The 20,593-nt window shown below is 53.5% G+C and overlaps 1 protein-coding gene across 7 annotated transcripts in view; it reads left to right on the forward strand.

The window, feature by feature from the left end:
- Positions 1-20,593, forward strand: part of COL16A1 (collagen type XVI alpha 1 chain) — a 56,247-nt gene that overhangs the window by 13,155 nt on the left and 22,499 nt on the right. For 6 of the 7 annotated variants that reach the window (XM_027517620.1, XM_027517630.1, XM_027517645.1 and 3 more), the window contains 26 exons: positions 159-197; positions 786-830; positions 959-994; positions 1,465-1,575; positions 1,979-2,014; positions 2,246-2,281; positions 2,357-2,467; positions 2,828-2,872; positions 4,725-4,760; positions 4,859-4,903; positions 5,399-5,530; positions 6,301-6,336; positions 6,544-6,651; positions 6,968-7,090; positions 7,212-7,265; positions 7,469-7,510; positions 8,094-8,129; positions 8,215-8,268; positions 8,451-8,519; positions 10,774-10,827; positions 10,918-10,944; positions 11,684-11,743; positions 11,922-11,969; positions 12,099-12,152; positions 19,184-19,237; positions 19,450-19,482. In XM_027517620.1, coding sequence (XP_027373421.1) covers positions 159-197; positions 786-830; positions 959-994; positions 1,465-1,575; positions 1,979-2,014; positions 2,246-2,281; positions 2,357-2,467; positions 2,828-2,872; positions 4,725-4,760; positions 4,859-4,903; positions 5,399-5,530; positions 6,301-6,336; positions 6,544-6,651; positions 6,968-7,090; positions 7,212-7,265; positions 7,469-7,510; positions 8,094-8,129; positions 8,215-8,268; positions 8,451-8,519; positions 10,774-10,827; positions 10,918-10,944; positions 11,684-11,743; positions 11,922-11,969; positions 12,099-12,152; positions 19,184-19,237; positions 19,450-19,482 — 1,524 coding nt within the window. The remainder of the gene's footprint in view (positions 1-158; positions 198-785; positions 831-958; positions 995-1,464; positions 1,576-1,978; positions 2,015-2,245; positions 2,282-2,356; positions 2,468-2,827; positions 2,873-4,724; positions 4,761-4,858; positions 4,904-5,398; positions 5,531-6,300; positions 6,337-6,543; positions 6,652-6,967; positions 7,091-7,211; positions 7,266-7,468; positions 7,511-8,093; positions 8,130-8,214; positions 8,269-8,450; positions 8,520-10,773; positions 10,828-10,917; positions 10,945-11,683; positions 11,744-11,921; positions 11,970-12,098; positions 12,153-19,183; positions 19,238-19,449; positions 19,483-20,593) is intronic. The other variant, XM_027517651.1, reaches the window with a different exon arrangement.

A 20,593-nucleotide genomic window follows, 5' to 3' on the forward strand; every position in this document is an offset into this window, starting at 1 on the left:
TGGCTCCTCCTGCCTGTTTTCCCCTCAGAGACCCTTCTCCCTCTCAGCCAGAGGGGAGGTGGGGCTGGGTCCCAGGGGGCTAGGCTGGGGGAAAGGGCCAGAGTGGACCTCACTGTAATGGGAGGCCCCTGGCTGACCCACCCTGTTTCCGCCCTCAGGGGGACCCAGGTGGCCCTCCAGGCCCCAAGGGAGACAAGGTAAGCATGGACAAGAGTGGGGGCCCATGTGGGAACCCCCGGCGGGAACCCCCTGCTTGGTGAAAGGAGAGAGGAAAATGGGGCTGGGGGCAGCAGGAGGGAGGCAGCGGGCAGGTTGGGGAAGGGGCTAGGGGGCTGGGCCCCTCAGTGGGCGGTGTCCCCATGCCAGTGCTTGCTGATGTGAAGGCCTTGGCCTGGGTTCACAGGCCTAAGTCTGGTTAATGACCACAGTGGTCCAACTGGAGGGCCCAAACTCATGTGAGGGCCTTGTGCCTTGAAGAGCAGGAGGCCTGGAAATGTCTGTCTGCTGTGGTTCCTCTGGGCTCACCCAGGTCACCACCCATCCTGATGCCCTGGGGCAGGGACACACAGAGGCCTCGTGATCCCCCTTCCTGTGCAAGCAGAAGGACTCGGGTTAGACACGGAGAAGGACAGGCAACAGGAAGGGAGTGTTGACAAAACTGACCGAGAGGAGACAAGAGATTTGGCAAGATTGTCCTGCTATCCAGAGGGGACTGGAGGGTGAAGGGGTGGATGGGCTGAGGCCAGGGCCAGCACCCTTCTCCTTAACCCTTCTTCTGACCGCAGGGCAACTCCGGGGTGCCTGGAAAGGAAGGTCCTGGCGGGAAACCTGTGAGTGACCCAGTGGGAGCACGGCTGCCCACCATGCCCAGACCTCCTCTACCAAGGCCTCCAGAGGGAGGGGGGTTCTGTCCTCCGGCCCTCTCTGCCACGGCTAACGCCTGCTGCTTCTCCAACAGGGCAAACCAGGGGTGCCCGGGCTGAAGGGAGAGAAGGTGAGTCCCAGGCCTGGTTACGCCGAGGTGGGGTGGGAGGGCAAGCCTATCTCTGAAGGGACGGTAAGCATCAAGGGTGCTGAACCTGAGACCTTCCTTGGGGGACCCCCACCCCTCCTTTGTTCCAATGGCATGCCTTTGACTACTAAATAAAGGGCCTGGCTTTGGAGTTACATAGCCAGGTTCAAATCCCACCTCCGCCACATACATGAATATGACAAGTCAGTTAGCTTCTCTTTTTTGCCCAAGTTTCCACACCCCTAAATGGGACACAATGATTTCTTATGGCTTGTTGTGAGGAGGTAGTTTTTGATGTCCAGGGATTGTATTCTGAGTGAATGATTCAGGTGAACAGAAAGCACCCTCTACCCCCCTAGTGTTCCTGCTGCCCACTTTGCCCTGGCTCACCCCTTGTCTTCCCCAGGGTTTCAGCCCCACCCTGTCCGCTCATGGTCTTTCCCTTCTGCTAGGGTGACCCCTGTGAAGTGTGCCCAACACTACCTGAAGGGTTCCAGAACTTTGTGGGGCTCCCTGGAAAGCCAGGACCCAAGGGAGAACCAGGTGATCCTGCACCAGCCAGGGTGAGTGCCTAGGGTGGCCTGTGGGTCTCCATCAAAAAGCCTGGGGGCATAATCATGGAGAGGAGTTGGAGAGAGGGGCTGGAAACTTCTCATGGCCATAGAGACCTCGTGAGCAGAGAGTCTAGGATCTTAGTTCCATGGGGGTGGGGACTGAACCATAGAGTTTAGGGCTGGGCTAGAAGGCTGCCCCAGGTCTCCATAGCAACCAAAGAGGGTTCTTTAAGCCAAGGCTTAAGATGCCTTTTGGGCATGCTGGGGTGGAGCCAACCCTTATAGTGAGTGAGGCTGTGCCCTCCTCCTGGGATTGGATGCTGGTTGAGGGTGGAAGAAAGGAGTGGGCAGGGGTGGTTAGGGTCCTGGCTTGGACTGCGTGCTCCACTCCCTCACAGATGCTTTTTTTCAGGAGAGTCTGGGAGCTGTTGGACAAAAAGGTGATCGGGTATGTACAGGCAGTTTCCAGTGGGGTAGGTTAGCCTGGCCTTCTTTCCTGTCTGTCTGTCACGTGGGTTGATGAGCCCCAAGTCTGGGATGCTGACCTTGAGCCCCTTGGGACTCCTGGCTGTTTGAAGGGTTTGTGGTATGTGACATTGCTGTCCTCATAGATGGCTGGGAAATTTGGGGTGCCCTACCGTACCCAGTCTCTCAGCCCATAAATCTCTTCTCCTTGCAGGGAGACCCTGGCATCCAAGGCCTCAAAGGAGAGAAGGTGAGGGACCCCGTCCTCTGGCTGCCCCCCTCTGATCACTGCCAGCCTTTCTGATCCCTTCTCTTCCTTCCCCAGGGGGAGTCCTGCTCGTCCTGCAGCTTTGCCGTAGCGGCCCAGCATCTCCAGCCTTCTGCAGGGGCCAAAGGCGACGTGGGCCCTCCTGGCCTGGGTTTGCCAGGTCTTCCGGTAAGTCACTGCTTTCCCCAGCCAGGCCAAGGCAGCCCATCTTTACCACACTGGTAGCCTCCCTGGCTCCTTAGGCCTAGTGTCTCCAGCAAGGCAGAGGCCAGGAGGGACGCCCTGAGGTAGGGGCCCCAGGCCTGTAGCCCAGTGTCTCCCTTCACCCCTGCATCTCCCCAGGACTCCCTCTTAGAACCTCTGAGTGCCAATCTGTGTAACAGCTGTAGTTGTCCAAACACTGTGGGGTTGTGGGATTTGTAGTTCTGAGTTGGCCTTTCTCTTTCTGGGTGGACACTGGGACTCATGGAATCTTGGAGGGATGGGAGTGGGGGGCATGCAGTGACTGTGACTTGATTATTTTTTCAGGGGAAAGCTGGGGCCCCAGGGCCAACAGGGCTGAAAGGAGAAAAGGTGAGATCTGGTTAGAAGTCAGGATAACTGGGGTCTTCTTGACAAGGAGGCAGGGGAGGGGGCCCCTGGGTGGGGCATAGGGACAACATAGACAAGAAACCAAACTGTAAATCCACAGAGAAATAAATTCATCAATGTTTTGCAGACTGGAGTCAAAGAATTTATTTCTGACAGCCCACATGTTCTCCAAGAGAGTTCCTTTAGTACTGTATTTTTAATTTATTGATGATCCAAAACAATTGAGTACCTTCATAAAATAATAATAACAGCCCTCCTTTACTACTTACTTTGTGCCAGGTAGCATTCCAAAGGCTTATAGATGTATTGACTTGTTTCCTCCTCCCAAAACCTCATGGGGTAGGTACTCCATTCTTCCCATTTTGTGGATGAGGAAGCAGAAGTCCGAAAAGACCAAGCAAATTGCCCGAAGTCACATGGGGGTTTGGGGGCAGACCTGGGATTTGAGCACAGAGAAACTGGCTCCAGCGCCTGCAGTCTTGCTGCTCGGCTGGGCCGCTCAACTCCAGTGCCCTGTGAATGTATGCATTTGTGGTTGCGTTGGGGACAAATGACACCACTGAACTGATAAAGCAGCTACCCCTGTGAGGGCTTCGCTGGGTGTACGAGGGTTCAAGTGTGAGAAACCCTGGAATATACGTTCAGACTCAGCTCTACCAGGCAGATCATTTGTCAGATTTCTCAAACGGAGCTTTACACCCTCCCCCTCACCTGTTTCTTCTTCCAGCCCTTCTGATCTCCATAAATGGCACATACCCAGTTCTTCAAGCCTCCTCAAACCCCAAACCCGTCTCCACCTCATCTCCTCCATCTGACAGGTCTCTCCCAATCCTCCTTCTCCCCCGGCTTGGCTCAGCTCCACGGCTGCACATCGTCTTGGTCCCACAGCCTCTGACTTGGATGGAGGTGGCAGCCCTCTAGCTCGCCTGCCTGCAGCCGCTGCAGCTCTTCAGCCTTTTCACCCAGTAGCTACTGTGGTTTTGTTAAAACAAACACACGCTCTCAAGTTACACTGTTTCCCTGCTGAAAATCCTTCTGGGACTGGACACTGTCTCAAAGGCCGGCGGTGCCTAGCAAGACCCCGGATGCCCAGCCCTGCCCGCCTTTGCAGCTTCATCTGGTTCTTCTCTCTGCATTTCCTGTGCTTTAGCTGTGCCGCCCTCCTTCCTTTCTGGAATATGTCAAGAATGTTCCCACCTCTTAGATTTTGTCCTTGTGGCTCCCACTGTCTGGAGCGTTTTTCCTCTCTTGCTCCCCCTGCTCTTTCATTGACCGGGCCTTAGTCTCCTCTTTCTGACAATAATTGTCAGCATATAATAATAAACAGTTCTCTGACCATCCTGTCTAAAACGGCCTACCCTGCCTACTTTGTCTCACCACCCTGCTTACTCCCTTCATAGCACTCCTGGCCATCCAGTTACAATTATTTAAAAATTCTCGGTGTCCCCCACAAGGGTGTAAGTGCCACAGATGTGTTTGTCTGTGCTGTTCACTGCTACTGACCAGCACCTTGCTCAGTGCACAACACGTCCAGGCATCCAGCGAATGACTGTTGGACAAACGAATTCCTGACCTTTGTGTGCTGGGCCAGGGCTGAGGGTGGGTCTGGGATTCTGTGGCCTGCACCTGAGGACAGAAACAGGCTGGCCACAGTCTTCCCTGGGGACCTTGGCGGAAATCCCTTCGCTTTCTGGGTCTCAGTTTCCTAGCCAGGAAATGGGAGTGGGGGTGGTTAGGGGTCCCCAGGGGCTACTCTTGTGGCTTGGGGTTTTGGAGTGACCTAACACTTGTGTGCCTCCCCACTTTGACCCTGTGTTCTCTGCTTTGCTCTCAGGGTAATTTCGGGGAGGTAGGGCCAGCCGGCAATCCGGTAAGTGAGCTTTGGATGCCAATAGCTCGAGGGAGCATGACGAGGTGGGAGTGGCCCAGGCAGATGCAGGGCATCACACGTGGCTTCTTATCACACAGGGGCCGCCAGGGCCTGCGGGACCCACAGGCATCAAAGGGGAGAAGGTGAGTCTGAAGACCTTCCCCATGCAGCCAGGGCCAGCATCCCAAACACACTCCTCCTGCTTGACCTCAAACCCTCCCAGGCTGCCCACTGCCTGAGGGTAACATCGGATCCCTTACCATGATGTTCAGAACTCCTGAGGCTTGGCCCCACCTCCTTTTTTTTTTTTTTTTTAATATGATCCATTTTTAAATTCTTTATTGAATTTATTGCAACATTGTTTGATGTTTTGGTTTTTCGGCTTTGAGGCATATGGGTTCTTAGCTCCCTAGCCAGGGATCAAACCTTCAAATCCCTGCATTGGAAAGTGAAGTCTTAACCACTGGACCACAAGGGAAGTCCCCCCCACCTCCTTTTTTCACCTGGTTTTCTACTATGTCTCCTGAGAGACCCCCCCCCCTGCCCAGTCCAGGTGCTAGGTCAGGCCCGGCTGCATTCCCAGCCCCAGATTCCAAGCCTGGGCTGAGGTCCCCCAGCCCTGTGTCCTTGCTTGGCAGGGGGAGCCTTGTGAGCCATGCAGAGCCCTGACCGAGCATCAGGATGAAGACAGCCACGTGGTGGCCTTGCCAGGGCCCCGCGGAGAGAAGGGGGAGCCCGGGCCTCCAGGTTTCGGTCTGCCAGGAAAACAGGTGAGTTCTGGGGCCTGTGGAGGTGGGATACAGGCAGGGCTGCCTGGGTCTCTAGGTTCCTGGTGCAGTGGGGGTAGGTGGGAGTGTGGAGGGGCCAGTGCGTCTGTCCCCAGAGGGAGCTGGCCTGACGGACCTCTGCCCTTCGTCCTGGGACATAGCATGGCTGAGTGTGCAGAAAGACCGCCAACCTGGGACCAGACAGACCTGGGTTCAAAACCCACCTCTGCCTTTTACGAGCCCTTTGACTTGAGCCAGTTACCTCCCTCTCTGTGTCTCTGTTTCCTACAAATAGTGTTGCTGTAAAGTCTAGGAACGATGTGTGTGAAGCATTAGTGGCACACAACAGGCATTCAAGAATGATAATTACAAAAAAAAGAATGAAAGTTACCACTGGGGCGATTATTATTTTTACTGCTTTACTCATAGCAGTGAATGCTACCACAGTGCATATCATGGGCTGTTCACAGCTTCATATGTATCGACTTGTCTAATCTCACAAGGACTCTGTGGGATAGAAGGCTGTGCTCTTTTTATCACCTCCATTTGATCGATAAAGAAACTGAGGCACTGAGAGGTGAAGTAGCTTGCCAGGGTCACCCAGGCAGGAAGCCTGACTCAAGGCTCTTTTCTTAATCTACACAAATTCACTAGAAGGAGAGCAGAGGTTTTGGTTTGTCTGTGTGTTGCCTTTTCCTTGGCTCTAACACACTGCTGGACACTTAAGGGTGTCTAGTATGAGGGAACTGACGCTGGAAATGCTTTCTCCTCAGGGCAAGGCCGGAGAGCGTGGACTGAAGGGGCAAAAGGTGAGAGAAAACTCGGTGGGCACGGGTGGGCACCACCTTCTCTCAGATGCCGTCCCCACCTCCTATTCCTGAATTGTGCTGTGCCCACTCTCCATTCCCTGCCCAGCCCCCAACCCCAGTGAAGGGCTCTGAGTGCCCGTAGGTCCCAAGAGGCCACCATGCCCTGAGCTGGGTCATCCCTGCCCTCCTGAATCTTGCTCCTTACAGGGTGATGCTGGGAATCCTGGAGACCCTGGAACACCAGGCATCACGGGGCGGCCAGGACTGTCGGGAGAGCCAGGGGTTCGGGGCCCTGTGGGGCCAAAAGGAGAAAAGGTCAGTCAGGAAGGGGGCAGGTTGCCCCACGAGCACGAAGAGATCAGGCCGAGAGCTAATGAGGGGAAGGACTTTGGGGTCAGGCCGTGACCCTCATGAGATGCTGGCGTCACCGGGTGGAGGCTCCTCGGCTCTTCTCCAAGGCAGGGGAGGAGACCCAGGAGTCTCAGGGGCCAATATTGATATCCCGGGCTGAGGAGGGGTCGGCGGAGGGGCGGAGCTCTCCAAAGGGCACAAGGACCCCAGTTTCCAATGCCTCCTCTCTTGGCGGCTGGGCCTGGCTCACGGGTTCCTGGCTGTGCCCATCTCTGACCAGGGTGATGGCTGCACCGCCTGCCCCGGCACGCAGGGGGCGCTGACAGACAGAGCGGGGCCGCCTGGGAAGCGGGGCCCGAAAGGAGATCCTGGGCCAGAAGGCGTGGGCCGGCCTGGTAAACCGGTGAGTTCTGGCTACCTGCCTTCTCGTCCTTCCCTCCCTGGGCCTTCTTTCTCTCCCCCTGCCCCCTTGCCCCTGTGGGAGCCCTGGCTCACCTGTGTCTTTACTCACCTGTGTCTTTTAGGGCCAGCCTGGTCTACCAGGAGTTCAAGGACCCCCAGGACTGAAGGGCATACAGGTATGTGTGAGTGTGGGGGGCCTGGGCTGCAGCTCTGTGGGGGTGGGGAGATACTGGGGGCAAGTGGGCCTGGAGGGAGGAAGGGAGATCCCGCCGCTGCGCAGGGGGAGGGGGACGGGGGGAGGTTCAGGAGAAGGGGCTGGGGCAGGGGTGAAGGATGAAGAGGGAATCTCAAGCTCAAGCTTGTCCTTCTGCCTATTTAGGGAGAGCCCGGCCCTCCAGGAGTGGGAGTCCAGGGGCCACAGGTGAGCCTCCAGCCTTCCCTTTGCCTGCTTGCCTCCCAACACTTTCAGTTCAGTTCAGTCGCTCAGTCATGTCCAACTCTGCGACCCCATGGACTGCAGCACGCCAGGCTTCCCTATCCATCACCAACTCCCAGAGCCTACTCAGACTCATGTCCCATTGAGTCGGTGATGCCATCCAACCATCTTATCCTCTGTTGTCCCCTTCTCCTGCCTTCAATCTTTGCCAGCATCAAGGTCTTTTCAAATGAGTCAGTTCTTTGCATCAGGTGGCCAAATTATTGAAGTTTCAGCTTCAGCATCAGTCCTTCCAATGAACACCTACTTAGCCAAGTGCTTACTCCCATCTGCCCCACCAAACCTAAGCCCCCTCCCTGCCCCCAGAGGCTCCAGGGCACAGCCCTGGCCTTCTGTTTCTTCTGTCTGGGACTTTGGTTTGGACCCCCTGACCCTCTCTGACCCTCTGAGTCTCCTTGTGGAGCCCTCTTGAGTTTGGGCTGGCAGATACCCCACCCCAGACCAGTCTGCCAGTGGCACAGGTTGGCTTGGGCAGCTGTGACCCAGGCTGCCTTTTTCTGACTTGCAGGGGGAGCCTGGAGCCCAGGGTCTGCCTGGCATTCAGGTACGTCTGCCTTGGGCCTTGGAGGAGCCTGGCAGGGGAAGGGGCCACCCGAGGACAGAGATAACTAATGTGCTTCCATCTGCAGGGGCTTCCGGGCCCTCGGGGACCACCTGGCCCTGCTGGAGAGAAGGGTGCCAAGGTGAGCCTTTGCATCCTTGGGCTCTAGACTAGTAATGCTTCAGAATGTCCTGGCCGTGGGCACAGGGGACATGGGAACCGAGGGATACTCATCAGACGGCTGCCCAAGGCCTGGTCTCACCTGCTGGATTGTCACGAGCTTCAAACTCAGGCCCTGCAACCTTGGTACCCTCTCTTCCACAGGGATCTCCAGGAGTGAAAGGAGCCGCTGGGCCTGTGGGACCTCCTGGTGCCAGTGTCTCTGGGCCTCCGGTAAGGGCCCCTTATGTACTCCACACTGGGATGTTGCTGGGACTAAGGGCATTGCTGCCAGGAAGAGGGCACGGGGCTGACCTTGCCTGTGGGGGATGGGAGCTGAGAGGCCTCAGCTCAGCCCAGCGTGGGAGTAGGAAAACCACACTGTTTGGGGGGAGTCCCTGAAGAATGGCAGTATTGACCACCACCAGTTTTTGAGCAGTGACCACGCCGAGGCCCATGCTAAAACAGAGATTAACTTAATCTTCACAACAGCCCTGTAAGGGAGCAGCTATGATTATTCCCATTTCACAGATGAGGAAAATGAAGGCCTGAGAGTGGGGAGACAGAGCCAGGACTTGAACCCAGTTCTGTCTGACTCAAAGCCCATATGTTCAGCCCCCCAACCCCACTTCAAAACTTGGAATCATTTGGGATGATCTAAAACAGTGCTGCCCAATAGAACTCTCTGCCCCGCCTGAGATGTAGCCACCAGCCCCATGTGGCTCTTGAGCACTCAAAATATAGCTAGCATGACTGAAGAACGAAATTTTACATTTAATTTCATTTTAATTATTTTCAATTTAAGTAGCCACATGTGGCTGTTGGCTACCATGCTGGCCAGCACAGCTCTATCTAGACCAGCAACACTTTCAGTCTTATTATCCTCAAGGACCTCCCTTGATTACTGTCCCACCAATGATTCCCATATTCTGAAAGATGTGTCTATTGAACAAATTGCACAGATTAGGTAATAATAAGCACATTTCCTCATTTTTATTCATCAAAGACCTATATAATAGCTAGCTTCAGCTCCACATGAACCCACTAGAATTTTTCAAGACGATATAATTCTAGCCTGAATCAAAGAAAGGCTACCTTGCAGCCAGCCGGTGCTGTGCCAGGTCGTGGGCAAATGTATAATTTTTCTTGGGCTTTTGGTAACGTTGAAAATAGCTCAGTGAACCATATCTTTTCTATCTTTATCGATCCCTAGAGAAAGTCCAGACCCAGTTTGGGAATCACTGATGGATTCCTCAGGAGGGGGCTACGGCCTTGCCCAAGTCCCCACGGTCAGTCTGGGTCGTCATGGTCCCCGCCTGAGCCAAGGAGCACGCCCCCCGCCCCCAGTAAAGGCAGATATGAAGGGGAAGGAGGCCCTGGTCCTCAGGGAGCTCCAAGTCCCATGTGGGAAGGTGGCCTGTCCGGCAGGAGAGCAGCTGTCAGCATGTGCCCTGGCTGGTCTCTCCAGACCAGCTTCCGTCAAGCTGAATCCCATCCGCGCGCCTCCACAGTCCCTAGCTGCGTGACCTTCAGCACGTGACAGCCTCTCGGAGCCTTTAATTCCCTTTAATAAGAGCCGAAATCCCTATCTCCTCCTTAAGTCAACTGAGAGACCTTTATGATGGAGAGACTGTGTCTCAAGCACCGAAGAGAGAGAGGATAGAGCAGGGACCTTGGGATAGAGCACAGACCGGGTGAAGCCGTCCTGTTGGCACCGAAGAGAGAGAGGATAGAGCAGGGACCTTGGGGTAGAGCACAGACCGGGTGAAGCCGTCCTGTTGGGCCTATTAGAAAGTCTCGTTAAGCCTTAGTTTCCTCCCCTGTGGGCTTCCCCTGTGGCTCAGCTGGTAAAGAATTCACCTGCAATGTGGGAGACCTGGGTTTGACCTATGGGTTGGGAGGGATTGGGGGCAGGAGGAGAAGGGGACGACAGAGGATGAGATGGCTGGATGGCATCACTGACTCGATGGACGTGAGTCTCAGTGAACTCCGGGAGTTGGTGATGGACAGGGAGGCCTGGCGTGCTGGGATTCATGGGGTCGCAAAGAGTCAGACACGACTGAGCAACTGATCTGATCTGATCTGACCTGACCCACTCCAGTATTCTGGCCTGGAGAATTCCATGGACTGTATAGTCCATGGGGTCGCAAAGAGTCGGACACGACTGAGCGAATTTCACTTCCTCCCCTGGAAGTGGAACAATACCATCCTGCAGGACTGGGAGCGGGGGATTCCATCCACTGCCCTCTGACAGGCACTTGGCCCAGTGTCTGACACCCAGAAAGCGCTCGAGAAATGCCAGTCTTCCTCCTTCCTCCTCTCCTTGTCTCGTGGGCCTCAGTCTCCTCCTCTGGACATGGGCACTGAGATGTGGGTTCCAGGGAGCCCGGCACTGCTTCCGTTTGTCCCGTCACCCTCCCCTCCAAGCAGGCCAGCTGGCTGGCTGCTGTCCAGCCCTGCCCGCTGACCCTGGGCTCTCTCCCTGCAGGGCCCTGATGGGCAGCAAGGACAGGCTGGACTTCCAGGAGCCAGAGGGATGCCGGTGAGTGCTGTGTCTCAGGGCAGCAGGAAGCCACCGCTGGCCTTGATTCTGTACCCCATCTCCTCACCCACCTGTGTTTCTTCCCTGCAGGGTGAGAAGGGATCACAGGGAGAGAAGGTAAGTCCCAGAAACCTGTGACCAGTACCTCTGGGGATATTAGCAGCCCCTAGAACCCTGCACCTGGGGGATCCTCTGCACTTGGTTGTGACCCTGGATTGGAGGATGGGTGCTGAGGAGTCATCCTGGTCTTCTTGCCACACACCAGCTCCCTGGTTCCAGGTTGCAGGGGGCCCCAAACACTTCCCACCTCACCTGGTTGCCAGCCCAGGGCTGGCTCTGGAGCCCAGAGAGCTCCAGGTCTCCCTACAGCAGGCAGCTGCATTTTCAGATGAGTGCTGAGTCACAGGACAGGGGAAGGAACTGGGTTCAGAAGAACCAGTGAGAGGACAGGGATGTGAGGGACCAGGAGAGAAGAGCATGGAAGGCGGGCTGGGCCAAGGGGAATGAGGCTGAGAACCTGTGCAGTCGCAGATGGTGATGAAGCTGAAAGGCAGTAATAGGAAGGGCTCTTGTTTACTGAGTGCTTGGCATGTGGCAGGAACTCTGTATACATTCATCCAGTCCATCCTCATGACAGTCTATGCAGTGGGCATTATTACCCCCATTGTACAGATGAGGAGACTGAGGTTCAGAGAGGTTGAACAGATTACTCAAGGGCATAGTCATAAGAGGCAGATCCTGGATTTAAACCCTGCCCTCTCCATCTCTGGAGCCCACCCTGCCTTCCCACTGTCAGTTTCCAGAGGGTACTCCATCCTTGCCCCTCTGCCACTGACAAAGGCTCTTCTCTTTTCAGGGCGAGCCGGGGGAGTGTTCCTGCCCCTCCCGAGGGGACCTCATCTTCTCTGGCATGCCGGTAAGTGGTGCCAAGAGCCTTCCCCCCGAACCTGGGGGAGAGGCCTGGCTTTCTGCCCCGTGCCCATGATGCACGGGCCCCCGTGCCCTGGCCAGCTGCCTCCCCACGCAGCCCTGCGCTTGGTGTGGACGTTGCCTATAACCTCTCCCCTTCTTTTGCGACCCCCACTCCCACCCAGGGTGCTCCGGGACTTTGGATGGGCAGCTCCTGGCAGCCGGGCCCGCAGGTGTGTCGCTTGTCTCCTCTGCGCCTCCTCTCGTCCGCCAGCACCCCGAGGCTTGCCCATCCTCACACCGCTGCCCCCGCGATGGGGCAGAACTTTCTTCTGGGTCTGATGATTTCTTCTCTCCCTCAGGGTCCTCCGGGTGTTCCTGGACCACCAGGCCCTCCTGGAATGCCTGGGCTGCAGGTAAAGAGGGAGAGCAGAGGGAGGGCAGGGCGACAGGGCGCATGGTCTGTGCCTGATGCCAAGTGTGCCGCCCCCTGGCCCCAACACCTGTACGTGTCATTTCTCACTCCTTGTCTCCTGCTTCCCAGATTGGTACCCAGGGCCCACTGGTCCCTGAGGGCAGGCTGTGTGTACTCCTAGCTCCTTTCTGATGCATGTCCTGTTGAGTGTAGCCCGGGCATCTCACTGACACCCGTGCCAAGCTCGGGCCTTGGTCAGCTGGCGGGAACCCAGAATCTAGGTCAGCTAACACTCCTTGACACTGGTACAGAGCTCACCATTTTGGAGCAGCATTGAACATTCATTCATGCAACAAATATTTTTGTGCATCTAGCACTTTCCATGGAGAAGGCGATGGCACCCCACTCCAGTACTCTTGCCTGAAAAATCCCATGGATGAAGGAGCCTGGTGGGCTGCAGTCCATGGGGTCGCTAGGAGTCAGACATGACTGAGCGACTTCACTTTCACTTTTCACTTTCATGCATTGGAGAAGGGAATGGCAACCCACCCCAGGGTTCTTACCTGGGGAATCCCAGGGACAGGGGAGCCTGGTGGGCTGCCGTCTATGGGGTCGCACAGAGTCGGACACGACTGAAGCGACTTAGCAGCAGCAGCAGCACTTTCCAGGCACTGCTTTAGGTGCCAGCGACACAGCAGTGGACAGAAAGAGACCTCTGCTCTCTGGGAGCTTGTGTTGTAGTGGGAGAGACAGATGATAAGCCACAGAAAGAAATAAAATATAGTATGTTAGAAAGGGATACATCCTGATGAGAAAGCTAAAACAGGGAGTGAAGATAGGAAATGGGAGGAGCCCAGGGCAGATATTTGAGAAAAGTGTTGAAAAGAAAGGAACGTTTGAATCAAGACCTAAAGGGAAAAAAGAGAAAAATAAAAAATAAAAAGACTCAAAGGAAATGAGGAGTGAGCCTGCAATAAAGAATATTCCTGACAGACAAAGCAGTAGGTACAAAGGCCCGGGGGTGGGGACATGCCTCCCATGTCTGGGGAGCAGGAAGGAGGCCACGGAGTCGGGGAGAGAAGCAGGCGGCATGGGGAGATACACATGACATCGTGATTAGACTGTGTGTTCCAGAGCCAAGCAGCCTGACCTTGAATCCCAGGCCTGCTATGTGTTAGCTTTGTGACACTGGCTATGTTACTTACCCTCTCTGCATCTCAGTTCCTTCATCTGTTAAGGGGAAATAATTACCAAACCTACCTTATGGGGCTTTTGTGAGTATTGTTAAACAAGTTCAGTTCAGTTCAGTTGCTCAGTCGTGTCCAGCTCTTTGTAAACCCATGAACCGCAGCACGCCAGGCCTCCCTGTCCATCACCAACTCCCAGAGTTCACTCAAACTCACGTCCATCAAGTCGGTGATGCCTTCAGCCATCTCATCCTCTGTCGTCCCCTTCTCCTCCTGCCCCCAATCCCTCCCAGCATCAGAGTCTTTTCCAATGAGTCAACTCTTTGCATGAGGTGGCCAAAGTATTGGAGTTTCAGCTTTAGCATCAGTTCTTCCAATGAACACCCAAGACTGATTTCCTTTAGAATGGACTGGTTGGATCTCCTTGCAGTCCAAGGGACTCTCAAGAGTCTTTTCCAATTAAAAAAAAAAAAAAAAAAGAGTCTTTTCCAACACCACAGTTCAAAAGCATCAATTCTTCAGCGCTCAGCTTTCTTCAACATCCATACATGACCACTGGGCAAACCACAGCCTTGACTAGACGGACCTTTGTTGGCAAAGTAATGTCTCTGCTTTTGAATATGCTATCTAGGTTGGTCATAACTTTCCTTCCAAGGAGTAAGCGTCTTTTAATTTCATGGCTGCAGTCACCATCTGCAGTGATTTTGGAGCCCCCCCAAAATAAAGTCTGACACTGTTTCCCCTGTTTCCCCATCTATTTCCCGTGAAGTGATGGGACCAGATGGCATGATCTTCATTTTCTGAATGTTGAACTTTAAGCCAACTTTTTCACTCTCCTCTTTCACTTTTATCAAGAGGCTTTTTAGTTCCTCTTCACTTTCTGCCATAAGGGTGGTGTCATCTGCATATCTGAGGTTATTGATATTTCTCCCGGCAATCTTGATTCCAGCTTGTGCTTCTTCCAGCCCAGGGTTTCTCATGATGTACTCTGCATATAAGTTAAATAAGCAGGGTGACAATTTACAGCCTTGATGTACTCCTTTTCCTATTTGGAACCAGTCTGTTGTTCCATGTCCAGTTCTAACTGTTGCTTCCTGACCTGTATATAGGTTTCTCAAGAGGCAGGTCGGGTGGTCTGGTATTCCCATCTCTTTCAGAATTTCCCACAGTTTATTGTGATCCACACAGTCAAAGGCTTTGGCATAGTCAATAAAGCAGAAAAAGATGTTTTTCTGGAACTCTCTTGCTTTTTCAATGATCCAGTGGATGTTGGCAACTTGATCTCTGGTTCCTCTGCCTTTTCTAAAACCAGCTTGAACATCTGGAAGTTCACGGTTCACATATTGCTGAAGCCTGGCTTGGAGAATTTTGAGCATTACTTTACTAGTGTGTGAGATGAGTGCAACTGTGCAGTAGTTTGAGCATTCTTTGGCATTGCCTTTCTTTGGGACTGGGATGAAAACTGACCTTTTCCAGTCCAGTGGCCACTGCTGAGTTTTCCAAATTTGTTGGCATATTGAGTGCAGCACTTTCAGAGCATCATCTTTCAGGATTTGAAATAGCTCAACTCGGATTCCATCACCTCCACTAGCTTTGTTCGTAGTGATGCTTTCTAAGGCCCACTTGATTTCACATTCCAGGATGTCTGGCTCTAGGTGAGTGATCACACTACCATGATTATCTGGGTCATGAAGATCTTTTTTGTACAGTTTTTCTGTGTATTCTTGCCACCTCTTCTTAATATCTTCTGCTTCTGTTAGGTCCATACCATTTCTGTCCTTTATCGAGCTCATCTTTGCATGAAATGTTCCCTTGGTATCTCTCATTTTCTTGAAGAGATCTCTAGTCTTTCCCATTCTGTTGTTTTCCTCTATTTCTTTGCATTGATCGCTGAGGAAGGCTTTCTTATCTCTTCTTGCTATTCTTTGGAACTCTGCATTCAGATGCTTATATCTTTCCTTTTCTTCTTTGCTTTTCGCTTCTCTTCTTTTCACAGCTCTTTGTAAGGCCTCCGAAGACAGCCATTTTGCTTTTTTGCATTTCTTTTCCACAGGGATGGTCTTGATTCCTGTCTCCTGTACAATGTCACGAACCTCATTCCATAGTTCATCAGGCACTCTATCTATCAGATCTAGGCCTTTAAATCTATTTCTCACTTCCACTGTATAATCATAAGGGATTTGATTTAGGTCATACCTGAATGGTCTAGTGGTTTTCCCTACTTTCTTCAATTTCAGTCTGAATTTGGCAATAAGGAGTTCACGATCTGAGCCACAGTCAGCTCCCGGTCTTATTTTTGCTGACTGTATAGAGCTTCTCCATCTTTGGCTGCAAAGAATATAATCAATCTGATTTCGGTGTTGACCATCTGGTGATGTCCATGTGTAGAGTCTTCTCTTGTGTTGTTGGAAGAGGGTGTTTGCTATGACCAGTGTGTTCTCTTGGCAAAATTCTATTAGTCTTTGCCCTGCTTCATTCTGTATTCCAAGGCCAAATTTGCCTGTTACTCCAGGTGTTTCTTGACTTCCTACTTTTGCATTCCAGTCCCCTATAATGAAAAGGACATCTTTTTTGGGTGTTACTTCTAAAAGGTCTTGTAGGTCTTCATAGAACCGTTCAACTTCAGCTTCTTCAGCATTACTAGTTGGGGCATAGGCTTGGATTACTGTGATATTGAATGGTTTGTCTTGGAAACGAACAGAGATCATTCTGTCGTTTTTGAGATTGCATCCAAGTACTGCATTTCGGACTCTTGTGTTGACCATGATGGCCACTTCATTTCTTCTGAGGGATTCCTGCCCACAGTAGTAGATATAATGGTCATCTGAGTTAAATTCGTCCATTCCAGTCCATTTTAGTTCGCTGATTTCTAGAATGTCAACATTCACTCTTCCCATCTCCTGTTTGACCACTTCCAATTTGCCTTGATTCATGGACCTAATATTCGAGGTTCCTATGCAATATTGCTCTTTACAGCATCGGACCTTGCTTCTATCACCAGTCACATCCACAACTGGGTATTGTTTTTGCTTTGGCTCCATCCCTTCATTCTTTCTGGAGTTATTTCTCCACTTATCTCCAGTAGCATATTGGGCACCTACTGACCTGGGGAATTCCTCTTTGAGTATCCTATCATTTTGCCTTTTCATACTGTTCATGGGGTTCTCAAGGCAAGAATACTGAAGTGGTTTGCCATTCCCTTCTCCAGTGGACCACATTCTGTCAGACCTCTCCACCATGACCTGTCTGTCTTGGGCAGCCCCACGGGCATGGCTTAGTTTCATTGAGTTAGACAAGGCTGTGGTCTGTGTGATCAGATTGGCTAGTTTCAGTGTGTCTGCCCTCTGATGCCCTCTCGCAACACCTACCGTCTTACTTGGGTTTCCTTACCTTGAACGTGGGGTATATCTTCACGGCTGCTCCAGCAAAGTGCAGCCACTGCTCCTTACCTTGGATGAGGGGTATCTCCTCATGGCCGTATAGAACCTTGCCCGATGTATAGTAAACACACAGAAGACATTAGCCATCATTATGTCAACTACTGTTACGATTTTACATCCATTCTCTCGCATTCATCTGGGCCTACATCAACCCCAATAGGAGGGCAGTGTTATCCCCAAGTCACAGCTGAACACACTGAGGCTCTGGAAGGTGAAATATCTTGTCTGAAGTCATCGGCTAGGAATTGGCAGGGCTGGACCGGGGCTTTCCCGAGCAGGGCACTTTCGACTGACCTCCACTGCCCTGCACGGCGGCTCCCCCAGGCTTGCATGCCAGGCCACACACCCCAGAGACCCTAGGAGGCACAGACAGTGGCTTCTGTACATCTGGCTCCCAGCTCTTGAAAAAGTGAGTCTCACCTGAAAAAGCAAAGGAGAATCGCATGGAAGATTTTTACAAACTATTCCCTCTGCCCTGATGATTTATTATACACCAGCCTCCACCCTGGCCTGAGAATTGGCTCTGGGGACCCCCTTTGCTGATGGGTGCCTCTGTCAAGATTCCAGTTCTCTGTCTCTTTGAAAGCGCAGAATCAAAGCCAACTTTGGGTCCCCCACAGGCCAGCCTCACCTTTACCAAGTGTCCAGGCTTCCTGCCGCATGGCCAGGAAACAGGAATCAGTCTGCAGGGGGCTTGCGGTTTGCCAAGAGAAGCGTGAGAGTCATTTCAAAGTGACCCATTAACAAGCACACGCTGATGTCATGTGAACCTGGCCAAGACACGCTGGGGGAACGAGGCAGAAAGAATGACTGCCACCAAGTCTGGGCCCAGGCACCAGAGTCCCCGTCTGGCACCAGTGCTGGAGACCAAGCCGAGGCTGCTGCCAGCGGGCACCTGCCCCATGCTAGGCCGGGGCAGGTCCCTGTGCCTGTGGTCTCCCGCAGTCCTTCCAAGGAAGAGAGAACCCAGCAGTAACTCTCTTCAGGCACAGGAACAGACTCAGAGATACACAGCATCCGGACTCCAGTAATGACATCCATTCCTACAGACATTAAGAAATGTGCGGTTCTATAGCTAGTGAACGGTGTGTAGGTAGCTCTTCAGTCTACAGTAGAGCCAAGTGGGAGGTGTGGTGCTGGGAAGGCAGGGCAAGAAACTCACAGCCTTGGGTGTGAACGAACACACAGGCAACGAAGAAGGGAGCAGGGGTGAATGATACTTTAGGGGCATGATTAGAATGAACATGGTCAAGGTGTGTTCCCCACGTCAGGTACTATTCTAAACACTTTACCTTCTTAACTCACTGAAGGCTCGGAATGAGCAGGGCTGGGTGACGGCACGTGGGGTGCAGGAGGGGCCGGGGGAGACTGACTCTAAGTCCGTCTCAGACCTGGTAGAGCCTGGCCTGAAATCAGGTGGGCTGCCAGGGAGGGTGCCAGCTTCTATTGCTGGGCGCTGCGCCTTGAAGGGAGGCCGGCTGTCAGAGTAGACCAAGAAAACCCCGTGGTGGGGAGCAGCGGTGCATTCATGCAGCACATAGTTGACGCATGCCTCCTCCAGGGCACTGGGGATTTAAAACCGAACACACGCCCAGCTTCCGTGGAGTATTTAACATGCAAATGTGCATCATGTGTCTGTAAGGGGAACAGAGTCTGGGTGGCAAACACTGAACGTGAGCATTGCAGGTGCCAGGCTCTGCCTTGATCTCCTTTACGCCTCCCTGTAAACTATCCCTGTTTTACAGAAAAGGAAACGGAGGCAGAGATTTTTTTCCCCTCCCAAGCAGCCTGCCAAAAGTTGGGCAGGTGGTCAGTTAGGACCTGCACCTGGATGGGCCTGACTCCCGGCCTCCCCCCTGTGTGCGCATGAGCGTTCTGGGAGATGCTTTTTGAGGAATGATGCTGAAATAGTCGTTAAGAGGGCGGTTGAAGTCAATGGTCCTCAGTCTGCATCTCGCCTCTGTGCCTTGCTTGTCCTGTGACCTTTAGCAAGTTACTTGCCTCTCCGAGTTCTTCGTCTTGTTTTTAAGCTGGAGATAACACCCAACACACTGAAACAATTGTGATGACTAAATGAGAAAATACAGTGAGAAAATATAGGAAAAGTACTTAGCACAGAAAGAAACCATAGTTATTTACTACACAGAAGACCCTCTGCCCCTAACGTGTAGGGGAAGAACTCTTTTGGACTGTCTTAGTGGGAGGGTCCCCCCTCTGGGCCTACCTCAGCTACCCCTACAAACCATCTGGAGACTTTCGAACTGAGAAGAGACATCAGCTTTGTGCCAGCCCAGGCTCTCAGCTCTGCAGGATGAAGGGAAGGGGCAGTGATGGTGAGAATGAATCAGAGGGACCTGCAGGCTAGAGAGAGGTGTCCACTCACCCGTGTCTCTTCTTGGCTGCAGGGGGTGCCCGGGCACAACGGTTTGCCAGGACAGCCCGGGCTAACTGCAGAACTGGTAGGTACTGGCCAGATCTCATTGCCCGCCGCCTCGCCTACTCTTCTCGGGGCTGAGTTTGCCACGCCAGCACCCTTAGCCTCAGTGGGGGTCCCTCTTCCCTCCCTCTTCCCAGGCTGGGAGAAGCCTGGATGCCATGTGGCTTCCCAAGGCTTCACCTGGTGCCCTAAGTCCCCATACCCCTTCTGAGCCCTCGTGTCTGTCTCTTTCAGGGATCCTTGCCCATTGAACAGCACCTCCTGAAGGTAAGAGCATCAGAGGAAGGGCACAGGAACTGGCAGGGCTTCCCCTAAGGGGATCGTCATAGTCAGCGCTCAGCTGCATGGCGCCGCTCACAGAGAGCTGGAGATGGAGCTGTTTGTGGGGACCAGGCATGCCACACATCTGTATAAGGGGGCCTAACATAGTGCCGGCTCAGAACAGACCCCCCAGTCAGTGTTTGCTGAACGAGCGTTTGAAGGAATCCTGCAAAGGCACCCATGTGGCCATGGGTGCTCTTGCCAACTGCACCTGTGAGACCTGCCCACAGCTGCCACTGGTGAGGTCACACAGGTGGAGCGGGCAGGGGGAAGGTGCACTCTTCTGGCTGCCAGGCAGGGAGGGGCCTGTGAGGGTTATGTGCTATGGTTGACTGGGTGAGGGCCTGGAAGAAGCCTCCGCTGTCCCCTGGTCAATTCAGAAAGAATCCAGGAAGGAGCGGGGTTTGAGAGGCAATTCTAGTGGTGCAAGAACCAGGAGCTGGGGCCTGGTGGGAGAGCTGGCCTGGGCCAGGGCTGTCAGCAGCATTAAGTCCACACCCCAGGGCCATGGTCTGGTCTGACCTCCCACGCTAGGCACCACGGGTGACACAGCCTTTCATTGCTCAATCACCTCTAAAGACCAGATCAGGACTCTTCCTCCTACAGCTCAGCATCCCTAGGGGTCCCTCCCAGGCCCTGGCCTCCAGAGCCCCGCCCCGTCCTGGTCACCCCCTTCTAGCCCTGGCTGGTAAGTGCTCTGGACCTCCCATGAGTCCAGTGGTTCTGCTCAGAACACAGCATGGGGTGCCCCACCCTGCTGTGGACAGCAGTCGTTGTCAGAAGTAGCTTGAGGTTGGGTTAACCTCCTGGCGACAGTTACAGGTTGGATCATGGTGAGGCTGTGGCATTGAACCCCAGCTCTTCCGCCCTAGGCCTCTGGCAAGCCGAGGTTCCCCAAGGTCTGCCCCTGGGCAAGTGATGGTATGACTCCACAGGTAGCATTCAACAGTCTCTGTGTAACATGTCATCTGACAGCTTCGAGATCAAGTGCTCCATGGAGGCCCCCCGACAGGAACCGAGTGTGGTCTGGAGAAGGGGTCCGACGGCGCCCCAGGGG

The sequence above is a fragment of the Bos indicus x Bos taurus genome, chromosome 2, assembly GCF_003369695.1.
Source record: "Bos indicus x Bos taurus breed Angus x Brahman F1 hybrid chromosome 2, Bos_hybrid_MaternalHap_v2.0, whole genome shotgun sequence".
Classification (NCBI taxonomy): domain Eukaryota; kingdom Metazoa; phylum Chordata; class Mammalia; order Artiodactyla; family Bovidae; genus Bos; species Bos indicus x Bos taurus.